This window comes from Triturus cristatus, chromosome 9, assembly GCF_964204655.1.
Source record: "Triturus cristatus chromosome 9, aTriCri1.1, whole genome shotgun sequence".
Taxonomy (NCBI): domain Eukaryota; kingdom Metazoa; phylum Chordata; class Amphibia; order Caudata; family Salamandridae; genus Triturus; species Triturus cristatus.
The window spans coordinates 677,018,460-677,030,807 of record NC_140592.1 but is presented as its reverse complement, the minus strand read 5'-3'; the positions used below and the strand labels follow the sequence as shown (position 1 = coordinate 677,030,807).

The window sequence follows — 12,348 nt, the reverse complement described above, 5'->3', positions numbered from 1 at the left end:
GTGGCAGTTGTCGTAGTCGGGGAGAGTGCGGTCACGGGGAAACTGTAGTGTTGCCCTGGGACAATGTGGAGTTGCGCGGTCCAGGCGCCACCATTGTGGCCCCTACCTTTCCATGTTGCTGCAGTACTGTGTATCTCTGTTGCCCAAGACTTTTTGCAGGCTAGGTCTGTCACAGCCACAGTTCAATGAGATGACTTTAGGTACTTAAGAATTACGATTTCGCACAGTCACCTATCCGACATATGCTATGTAGGTGTCAGTTCCTACTGCAGCCTCTCATTAGGTTTCTGCTCCATAAATTAGTTCTACCCCCAAAATTTCTTCCCCTCGTCCAAGAGCAAACATCCTACGAAAAACATGGTAAATGTTATGGAATTGTATTTTGTTCGAAAGAATATAACTGTTCACGATTTAAAATCCTCTTCACCTTTAAAGGAAATCTTGGGGAATGATGAAATGCCGGATCACTCATCTTCAGCATTGACTATGAACAAGCTGCCAAGGCCATATGCAAATCACATGCCTATTTTTAACCGCATTGATCTTACTCCACCATCACTTCCAACTATTACCTTTTGTGTTCATTCTATGCACCTGTTACTGTAGGAAGTTGGAGTTAAATTTGGCCCTAATTAATGTCAGATTTGATTAATTGAAATATAATAATTTCACTTCGCACAGAGGTTCACAACGACCCTAGATTGATTGTCTTTGTCCAATATTTTTGGGCTAATTTGGTTTGAATTGTATCCTAATTTGAAAGCTCTACGTAACCTTTGATCTTAGGTTTATGGAGCCGGGGGACATAATAGCATCTCCCTAGGAATTATGCTGCCAATCGGACAGTATTTGTTTGGAAGGATGTCCGGAGTGATGAATAAAAAAATGTCTGGAAGAAATTCCTAACAACATGGACATCCCTTCTTTTGAAGTTTTACTGATTTCTTTCATAGAGATTTTGTCTTCTAGAGTACACGTGCCTTGGGCATCCTGGAAGTCACTAAATAAACCCTCAGTCGTTGGAGCCAGTAAATATATTAAATTTCAAAGATGACACTTGAAAAATAATCAGGTGGCAAAGTTTAGGCATTATCTCTATCCAGCAGTTATTCAACGAAGAATGTGCAAATTATGGTTTCTGATTTCAAAAACTGTCTAAAAAAACCAAAAACTCCAATCCCCATTGATGAAGGTACGTTTTACTTCAATAAGCTCTATGCAGTAACAGATACTAGCTTACCTAATACGAGATTTCTCGCTTTCATTCCAATTTTTTCCCGACCTGAGTTCACCCAGGACGAAATTGTGAATACAGTTTTAGAGCTTAACTATAGTAGAGCTAGAGGGCCAGATGGTATTCCTGCTTGCCTTATAAAGCAAACTCCACATTATGGGCAGGAATTCTTAAGCTGTTATTTGATCATTGTTTGAATGCAGATATGGTTCCTCAGTCCTGGCAAGGCAGTATCAATATTCCTCCTTATAAAAAAATAAATAAAAGAAGATCGGAATCGGGCAATTGCATGTTTGGATGTCACAGGTAAGATTTTTACAAAATGTTTGCTGAAACGCCTAAATCCCAGGGTATAAGCAGCTCAGCTTTTGCCAACTGAGCAATCTGGATTTCACAAGACATGGTCCACAATAGATAACATTTCTATATATGAAATTTCATAAAATGAAGCTCTATGTGGCATATGTTGACATCAGTAGCGCTTTTGATTGGGGTGCCGCTCGTAGGCGCGAACTTGGATTTTAACTCTCATTTTACCTGTCACCATCCTTAAGGAGCCGCTGGAACTGCGGGGAAATTCAGAACAGCGTGGTCACTTTGGGAGGTTGCTCCTGTGCTGGGACTGCGAGGCCCAGGGTGCCTTGGTCTACAATCATTCACCGCACCTGATCCTCTTCCCGGACACACCTCCTAACGCTATTTAACCGACATCAGTATACGCGTCAGCGGGACGCGTGCGGGGCGCAGTCCGGGGCGAAGCCCGGGCAAAGGGCGGGCCCGTTTAAGCCCGTTCAAGCACGGGCAAGACCGGACCGGGCCCCTTTTCTTTCCTGTTCCACCCTCGTAGATGAAAAATGGCCACACGCTCGAAAATACAGGCATCAACTCCGATGCTTTCAGGTACACTGGACAATTTTCTTATTAGGGCTAATTCGGTGGTCAATAATGAGTTGTTAACGTTAGAGAATCGACTGTCGGAAGGTATTGAAAGTGTTAGGAGATCTTCCCTTGGATTACTCGCATCTGCAAAAACTCCGGAGAGACTGGATAATTCTCATGCTGCCTTAATGAACAGTATTGACCAAACGATCGATTCAGTACTCCAGGACTTAAGAACTAGCTTAGCCTCTCGGCATGAGTCTCATAAATGTATCTCAGAGAGGTCTAACGATGTGGCACTAGATGTTGCTACGGAGCCGGGGAAGGAAATACCCCTAAAACCAGCCTACGGCTCACGGGAGGGGGCGATACCTAAAAGGAAAAGTGTGAGGAAGATGAAGGGTGGGAAAAAGGCCAGGTTAGATACTGAGGTTTCACCTATTGTATTACCAGGCATTATTGAAAGTCATACTCCATCACCCACCCCAAGTTGTAACCAAACATCTCAACACCCTTCCCCTCCCAGTAGCACTGCTGGGCTAGGTCGAGAGAATGACCGGTTAGTTAGCACCCTAGTAAATGCGCTAAAATTTTTATTTGACCCTCTTTTGGCTAGATTTGATTCTATTAATGAGACGCTTAAAGAAATAAAAAAAGCTACAGGAACTATTACCAATTGTTTAATAAATAAAGGTAGTTCTATTCCTAAAACTGATAATGTCCCCCGAGCACAACTCCCAGACCCCTCGTCTCTGAGCGTTGCCCCCCCTAAACATGTAGGAGGGGGGGCGGCTGCTGAGTTACAGCCTTTGTCTCGATCTATGAATCCACCACAGAATATTCCTGATCATCTTCACTCAATACAGAATCGTCCACTTGCCCAACCTAGGCCTATGGATAATGCTGGTGAATTAAATCTCCATAGTACTAAGGAGGGAACTAATACTAATACTCAGGGGAAGTTAAGTTGGAAGGATGTGGTTAATTTACCCCCTGAGGCGGCCCCCTATGTACTAGTCCTGGCTGGAATTCCGAAGTGTACCAACCCTGATCTAGAAACCTATGATTCTCATAAAAACAAAGTCACTAGTTGGTTAAATACCCATAGGCCTCTCCCGCTATTTGCAACTGCGGCTATTTTGATGGTCAGGAGGATTAATTGGCTGGGCAACTCAATTAAACGCTATAAGGGCGATTGTGTCCTGGTGAATTTTCGAGATCCGGATATTGTATCATATATCCTTAATTGGAGGGGGAAACAGCGAGAGACTTGTATTCAACCCTTACCACTCTCCTACTTTTATCCCCCATCAAATAACAATTTACATGTTGAGAACGCAGAAGGTTGGACAAGGGTGGGTGGTTCTTCTTCTTTTTCTTCTAGCTCTCGGAACCATGAAAATCCCTGGCTATATCAGCCTAGTGTCCACGATTTCCCATGCCAAAATAGGTTTAGTCCTCTTGAAGAGGTGGATTGACTGCAAGTTGGTACAAATCCTATCGAAGAGGAGTGTGAATTAGTTTCAGTACAGACTGTGGTGATATCATCAAATGAAATCATCTATAAGGACCCTACACCCATTTCAGATAATGTTGGTGCACCTATTGACCCTCCCTGTGCCCGATCTTCATTAAAGATTCTTTCCTGGAATATAGCGGGCCTCCAAAATAAGCTTGACTGTCCTGAATGAGGTCTTTTCATAGATCAACATGATATATGCTGTTTTCAGGAAACATGGGCCAGGACTAATCATCATCGAGTGGGTTTTGCCTCCATTTTTGTTCCGGCAATTTGGGGAGGTAAGGGCCGACCATCTGGAGGCCTCTCCATTTGGGTGGCAACTCACTTGGGTTGCACCGCTACTGCCCTGAGTACAGGATCTGATGATGTTCAAGCCATAATATTGAATTGGCAGGCTAAGACACAAATGGCCCTGATTAATATTTATTCTAGACCGACTAGTCTATCGGCAAAATCAAGGGCTGTGGATGTCTTATCTACGGTATTGGCGGATTTACCTGAGGGTATCCCTTTAGTGGTGGGTGGGGATTTCAACTCCCATTTTGAACCCCTAGAGGGATTATTAGATGCCATAAACCAAGAGGAGGATGACTCATGGGAAATTCCACAAGTATCTGGTCCCATAGAGAGTCTGGACCCCATTATCTCTTCAAATCACCTCCTTAACGTTGGCTCAATCCATTAGAGCCTGCAATGGGCGATCGAAATCTGATAATCCCCCAAAGACTACCTTTAATGTATCGGGTAGAGAGGCCCACCTTGATTACATATTTGTCAAGTGCAAGGAATGGAATCGAGTTATGGATTTTGTGGTGCTTCCCAGGAGAGAAAGTGACCATAACCCTCTAATCTTGGACTTCGCTCTATTTGGTTTGGATCTAACTGAACCCTCTCTGACCTTAGATAGAACTGACACTCTTGCCCTCTCAAATAACAGACGGAGGGTGAAATGGTCGAAATTGGTCAGTAATTCTGAGGATATTTCCAGAGTTTATGGGAATGTTTGTTCAACGCTGGACCGAATGGCTGACCTCATTGAGTTTGAATTAGCCCCGAATACCAATAGAGAGATTGCCGCACACAATGATGCACTTTATGCAAGTTTAGGAAATATTTTGAATCCCCTAGCTCCCCTGAAGAAATACCAATCTAGGAAACATTCATGGTATAATCGAGCTTGTAGATTGGCAAAAGTTGAATTAATGACTGCGCTAAAGGCAAACGCCGACCTAGATCTCATTAAATGTAAACGACGTACTTATCGCTATTTGACCCACCATGCTAAACTTGAGTGGGCCAGTCAGAATTGGGCCGATCTAACATCAGCTTTGGCGGATCGAGATTCCTGTAGATTTTGGAAGATCGTGACTACCGGTTCAACTGACATGGTGTCTGCCATTAGTCCGAATATTGCCCCACAAGTTTGGGAGGACCATTTTAGACTTTTATATAATAATCAATCCCCAAGTACAGTTCCTTCGTCATCTGAATTGCCGTTGAGTGATAATTCTGCTCCTTACCCAATTAGTTTTACTATTCTCGAAGTTCAGAATGCTATTGCTGCACTCCCCGCGGGAAAGGCCCCTGGTCTTGATAAGGTCCCTGGTGACCTTTATAAACATGAACCAGGAGTCTGGGCTCCTTATCTTTTAATTGTATATAATGGAATTGCTATGGGTATGAAGATACCTCCTACTTGGCTGGGTGCGGAGGTGGTCCCAATCTATAAGAAGGGATCGCCCCTCCTCCCAGCCAATTATCGGCCTATCAGCCTTATTGATGTAGCCCAAAAACTTTTTGCTAAGCTGATCATCAATCGCCTATTGGACTGGATTGATGAGTACGAGATCTTGAGCCATTACCAGGCTGGCTTCAGGAAATCTGTATCTACCATTGACCAGATCTTTAGGTTTAATATGCTCTATTGGAAAACTGTCAAGGTTGAGGGCGGATCCCTATACACAGTTTTTGTTGATCTTCGATCAGCCTTTGACTTGGTCCCACGCACCAAGCTATGGGCTGTTCTTTGTGAATTAGGAATTCCACCCCCCCTTCTTGACATTATAATTCGATTACATACGGACAACTTCGCCAAGGTTAGATGTGGGAGAGAGGGGAAATTGTCATCTAGCTTCCCTGTTAATAGGGGTGTGCGCCAGGGCTGTGTCCTGGCTCCCACCCTCTTCTGTCTATATGTAAATGGAGTTATCCCCTTTCTAAACATGGTGCCTAATAGAGACGCGCCAAAGCTCGCTGGGGTGGGGATCTCGGCGATTATGTTTGCTGATGACACCTTATTACTCGCCAAGTCCCCAATGGGCATCCAGCGGGTATTGGATGGGTTCGTCTCCTTTTGTCAGGATAGGGGTCTGGAAATTAATACAACAAAAACAAAGTTTATGATTCTGAACCCTCCAAGAAAATCCCGTCCAAATCCAACTATTGATGGAGTTAGCTTGGAGAGAGTTCGGGTGTTTGAGTACCTGGGAGTGACTAGAAGTGAAAATTTCCTATGGACTCAACACCAAACTAAATCCCAACTAAAATTAACGCAGAAAATTGGGGGGATTGTTAAACTTTGGAAAAGCTCCTACATAAAACCCATTGGCCCACCTTTAGAAATGTATACGGTACAGGCCAGAGCGGCAGCAATTTATGGGGCGGAACTGTGGGGCAATAACTGTCTTGAACCATTTATGGTTATTGAAAATAATTTTCTACGACAATTATCAACTTTACCCTCCAGCACTCCTCTTCTCCCCCTAAGGTTAGATTTAGGAATTAGATCTATTAAGGAGGAACTAGCCCTAAAACCCCTAACCTTCTGGCGACGTCTATGGGCAACCCCTGAACTTAATAGCTACAGACTAGAATTCTTGGATCTATTGAAGTTCCAAACCATACAAAATCTTCCCTGGATAAGATGCATCAAGGCTGAGTTTGATAGCTTGGGTTGCCCCGCCTTATGGAGTTCTCCAGAACTTGCATCCAAGACCATATCACGTAAAGCTTTGGCAATAATGTACTATGAAAGAAACCGGTCGGTTTGGCTGACCTCAGAAAATTTGGGCTCCATGACAAGTTCATTTATCTTAATGAAAGACTATTACAAGTTTGAGATAGTGCTGAATGACATTTATCCTCTAACTCTTAGAAAGCTTTATCTCCAATGGAGATATAATTCCCTTCCTATTCATGCTCTTACGAATAGATGGCACCCTTTAACTGTTCTTAATTGTCCCTTTTGCACTGTTCAGCCTGAAAATGATATTCATGTAATTTTTTTCTGCCCTCTATATATAGCATCTAGAAGAAAGTGGATTATTCCCCTATGCAAAAAATGGGGATTTAGGAAATATATGGAGGCTTATCGAATACTAAAAACGGATTTATCACGCTGTCAGCAAATTCTTAGACGCAATGTGGAAAACTAGAAGAAAGTATTTGTAAATTTGATATCATCTAGTTCTCACATTTTTTTCCTGCTATGCTAATTACCTGGCAAGTGGCACAAATTGTGTTTGCAACTGATTAGTACTCCTTTTCGGCTATAAAGTGTATGATGGATATATCTTTTTTGATCGAAATAATTGTGTAATTTTATGTCATTTTGTGTTTTCTTTTATGACTCATTGTAGTCGAAATAAAGATTAAAGAAAGAAAGAAAGATTGGGTAGATAGATCTACTCTCTGGTACAAACTTAACAAATTTGTAATTCAGTGTGAACTACTGCACCTGTTGATACCCTACAAGCAAATAATTGGCTATGAGTACTGTTGAGTACTGGAAGCAAATATTCTGAAAACATCTGAATAAATAATGTTTAAACAGGGCTCTATATTGGCTCCTTTCCTATTTTCCAAATATTTGTCCGACTTACCATTATTACTGAGCAAAGGAATGTCTCCACCCTGTTGTATAATAATGACCTGGTTTTAATGTCATTGGCTATGACTGGTCTGCTGAAACAGCTTGACATTTAGCCTCTTTGCAGTACCTCACAATCTCTCAGTCAACGAGAAAAAAGCCAAAATTATGATCGTGGGAGCAAGAGGGCTCATATTACCCCAGTCTTGGGTTTTTAATAGGGGTAAACTAGAGGTTGTGAAAGAGTACACTTATTTGGTAGTGAATATTTAAAATCCTCTCCAGTGGGCTCGTCAGGATAATCTTCAATCATGTAAAATAAAGTCCATGGGTATTAGTCTATTGCGATTTTTTTATGCACAGGGAAAGAGAAGTGGAATAGCTATTAAAGGTTCATCAAGCATATGTTCCCCCTGTAGCATTGTATGGTGTAGAGGCAAAATAGAAGTCTTCCCTAAATAGTCTATCCCACAGTGAATCTAAATTGTAGAAGCAGTATCTTGACCTCATAAGTCTAGCTAAATTGAAATGATATGTGCTAAGCTTGGGCTGAATGGGATAACATTTAGAGCCTATTCCCAGGTTATTTGTTACTTTTTACAATTGTTTTGTAGCTCGGAAAAATCACTGAAATAGATCCTATGAAGAAAACTTACCTATACCTTTTGGAACAATTCCCATTGCTTGAAGCAGAGGAATTTGGACTGTGGGAAGGTGCTTTCATGTAAGAACAGTAATAAATAGAAGCTATGCTTGAAAAAGGTCATTAAGATGAAAAGCTTTCAGGTTGATCTTAAACCATTGAGTACAGATAAAAAGATTGTCATTGACTTCTATGTTTGTTAGCTATGATATTGCGCAATTCAATTTAAAGGCTAATATATGTTACACCAGTCAAAAACATTTTATGAAATTTAAGTTTGGCCAAATAACATTAGGTGTAAATGTATGGATCAAAAGAGAGAGGCTTAAATTCACCCAGGTTGTCAATATTGTGGTGCTGAGACACAGGATATGAATCCAGTTTTATTCTTCTGTCCGGGACTTTTTAATTTGCAAAGAAAATTTATTTATCTGGTTTATTTTTAAATATGCATGAGGAAGCCTTTTATCTATCGTAAATTCACATGCTGTGAATGTCTTCTATCGTTTGATGAAATCTTCCCATCTTTTCTTGCATTGTAGTGTTTTAAATGGATTTATGGCTAATAGTGATGTATATACATTTTTGCATCTTTTAATCTCATATTATTCTATATGTATTTATATGCGTTATCTGTGGTTTAAATGTGTCCTGTGGAAGCACTTTTCTGAAATAAATACATGACTAGTAGTGTGTCTCTCTGGCTTAGACTCTGTACAGGATCTGGGTTGGTTCCTCAGGATATTGATGATGAAGAGGAAGGAGATGCCCTGCTTACTCCTCGTTATAATGATGATGCATTATAACTAGACCTACAAAATACCAGTGTGTTGAATACATCCCCTGAAACCGAGCTTTACCCACCACATGTATCACCAATGCTCATGTGCACAAGTGTTCAGGAGGGCAGCTGAGGTGCTAGAAGTGCAGATGCCCATCGAAGCAAAGTAATATGTTCTCACAGAAATTCTTCAGCCAGGGCCTGTTGTCGATTGAGCCTTTATTGCCTTTTAATGAGGGTGTTACCGACACTTTGAAGGCTGCATCGTCAAAATCCTGTTTTTGGCGACCAGTTTTCAGATGAGTACCCTGGTGACTTAAATCTGCGACTAATGACCCAGATTTTTTCCCTACTGAGAGCCTCATTCTGCAGGCTTCCACTAGCAAGGTTAACTCTAAATCTCTAGGAAATCTAACAGGATTAAAAGATTTAATAAGAGAATGTTTGTATTTCCAATTTTGGCCCTGGGGTCTTTAAACACTGTATATCTGGGCAGTTACTTATATGCTTTTTGTGACAAGGCCAGCAATATATTTCCATTGTCAGAAGACCTCCTTGGCACAAACCATACATGACGGACAGAATGCAACAAAGTTTGTGATTCATGCTGGCCTGGATAAAAGATTCCATTGGCAGGGTGTTGGTACCAGCGTGATCTTGAGGAGGAACACTAATGAGATGTACTAGATTTTCAGGCTACGTACAGGCAACCTTAATGAACGTGCCCTTTGAGTCTAGGCTTTCTGGGGAAAAAGGTAGTTCTGCTCTAGAGCGGTTCAAATACAGCCAGGGCACCGCACGATTCCCAGGGCTGATGACACCAGCAAAACAATTACCCGTAAGTTCATATGTTAGCTCTTGGGTTGGTCTATAGGCAGCAGCCATGTCAACCAATGGTGCAGCAATTAGTTCATTCTTTTTGTGGATGCTGCTCCACCAGACAATGTGCAGAGCAGCAGTAGCACCAGTCCTCTATTCCCTCCTTTCTTGCTGCAGCGGCTACCAAGCCACTTTTGTTTGTCCTTGATGGCCCATGCCAGCCCGGTGGGGGGCAGGATCCAACATTTGATATCCCCAGGTGGAAAACCATTACATGAGGCAAACGGGTCAGACAGATCGTTCAGAGGGTCTACTTCTTGGCTAATCAGATTTAGAAAACTACACACTGGGGCATTCCTACCTGTCTCTAATTGAAAATTATCTTCCTTAGTACGTTCATGCTTTTATTCAAGGTAAACGAGCCTGAAAGACAGCCCTAACATACTTTTTGCAAATACCTTGCCTGTGAACCCAGGATGTTGTTTGCGGGTTAGAAACTTCCAGGTGAGCTCGACGCTACCTTCACTTCCAGCGTTGTTGTTGAACATCACTTTTTGTTTGTGTCTTTACTTTGGTATGAATATTGCAGTTAAATCACTTTACATGGACCTCTGCCTAAAATGATAGAAATTGGTTGGTTGGTCCAAATCCTTCTCTTCCACATCTCCTGTACCTAAGAGCTGTAAATACTGTCTTTTTATTGTTGCTTTCATACTCTTTTCCAAATCTGGATATAACGCCTCTGATCTGAGGAAAGGTCAGAGAATATGAACTGAGTCTGCTTCCTTGCAGCCTGGACTTTTAATGATTAACAACAGCAGTGAAGTAATGTCATGCATCTGATAGTTGTGTGGCGGAGACCAGGAGGGATATTGAATGCGTTCAGCCAAGTAAACAATTTGTTCATGTTTTAGATTGTGAGCAGCAGATGGTCCTGATCGCCTGTGGACCCTACACAACGTCAGACAGCATCACTTTCGACCCAATGATGGATCTTATCGATATTGTGAATCGTGACAAGCCGGATGTTTGTTTTCTGGTAGGTAAAATAGCCCAATATTTTTTGCCTTATCCTTCCAAATTATCACTTCTCAAAACCTGGTCCATTTGTCTTAGTTCCCATTCTCTGGTTGACACACTTGGAATTGTTTGTATAGCGAAGATAAATCGCTATAACAATGGGTCTTCCATCAAAGGGTTGCTTTGTCATAATGATAAGCCTGTTCTACAGTGTGTCTTCTCAAATTACCACATTCCAGTAATTTTACTTTGGATGTGGGATGTGTCGGTTCAGGTTGAGGAGGGAGTTGGTTACTCTTTTCCTAAAAGGAGTAGGAATGGTCCCCCCATGTAAGGTGGGATCGCCCTAAATCTGAGCTGATTAATGAGAGGTTAGTGGTGGGAACCTCAATCTTGACATGCAGTTTGCTTTGTTCTCAGAACAAAGAATTCTGCTTTAATGAAAGCCACGTTCTTGAATAATATTGCCACATTTGTTGCTCAGATGGCTCCTAATGTGCGTCACAAAAATACATAATCTTCAGATCTAGACAGGCGGGTTAATAGTCAACTAATGAAACCACCTGAAAGTATTGGTATGTCCCGGCATTAGTTCTCTGTGCAAGACTACATGTGTTACAGAACCTATTTCTGAATGGCCTTTAAGACCCTGCATTGCAACAGTCACTAAGTTGCTCAAGTGAATTTAGAGATTTCTATATTAAATTCTGCCTACTTGCGTACTAGTCTTGTTACAATGTCTGCTGTTCAGCTACTTAATATTTGGCACAACTCACCAAAAGCATAGACACTTGGAATATCATTAATGTAAGGAAGGGTCGTGAAACCTGTCTTTTGTGCAAAATTTTCTATGCACATTGAAGAAATTTTCATTGGCACAGTTTTCTGAAGAAGCAGCTCCATTTGCTCATACACTTACTCATTGGCAGCCTACTCTGATATCTTACTTTATTACTTTTAGTATCGAAGTTCTACATTTTTATTTTTATTAAATTCATATGCTTTAAACAGTCCCCTATCATCATTCTGTGACTCCCAGGCTTGGTTTTTATCAAATTAAAATGAATATGTTCAAAACAGTATTTTATGTACCCATCCACCAGCCCCCGCCCCCCCCCCCCCCCCCCCCCCCCCCCCCAGGGCAACATACTAAAAATGTCTATCACACATTGTGTGCTAGGGTATCTCACAGATTAACTTTGAACAAGAAAATCCACCTACTTTGTCGCCCTGCTATATCTGCACACAGATAAGAGGTATAGTATTTGCTTTTTGTTTTTTAACCCTTGAAAATCTCCCTTATCCAGCTGCATATCTTGTGGCCAGCCTTTAAAGTAGTTGGTGAGATTAATACCCATGACTAAGGCACCTGCAAAGAACCATAGAATCCCTGTTCCAACAATGTGCTCAATACTGCCAACCATGTGCTCAATACTGTTAAAATATATATATATATATATATAGATGCTCGACTCTTTGAGTACATATGTTGTCTTCTTGCGAAACGTGTGGTTCCGGACTGTATTTTATGTCTACTTTGTTCCTCCAAAAACCTTGGACATAGAGAGGAAACTTGCCTGCC

General features: G+C 41.6%; 1 protein-coding gene across 1 annotated transcript in view; it reads left to right on the top strand.

The window, feature by feature from the left end:
* The window catches only part of POLA2 (DNA polymerase alpha 2, accessory subunit), a 284,968-nt gene that overhangs the window by 123,556 nt on the left and 149,064 nt on the right, over positions 1-12,348 (top strand). The window contains exon 11 of the mRNA XM_085625754.1: positions 10,661-10,785. Coding sequence (XP_085481880.1) covers positions 10,661-10,785 — 125 coding nt within the window. The remainder of the gene's footprint in view (positions 1-10,660; positions 10,786-12,348) is intronic.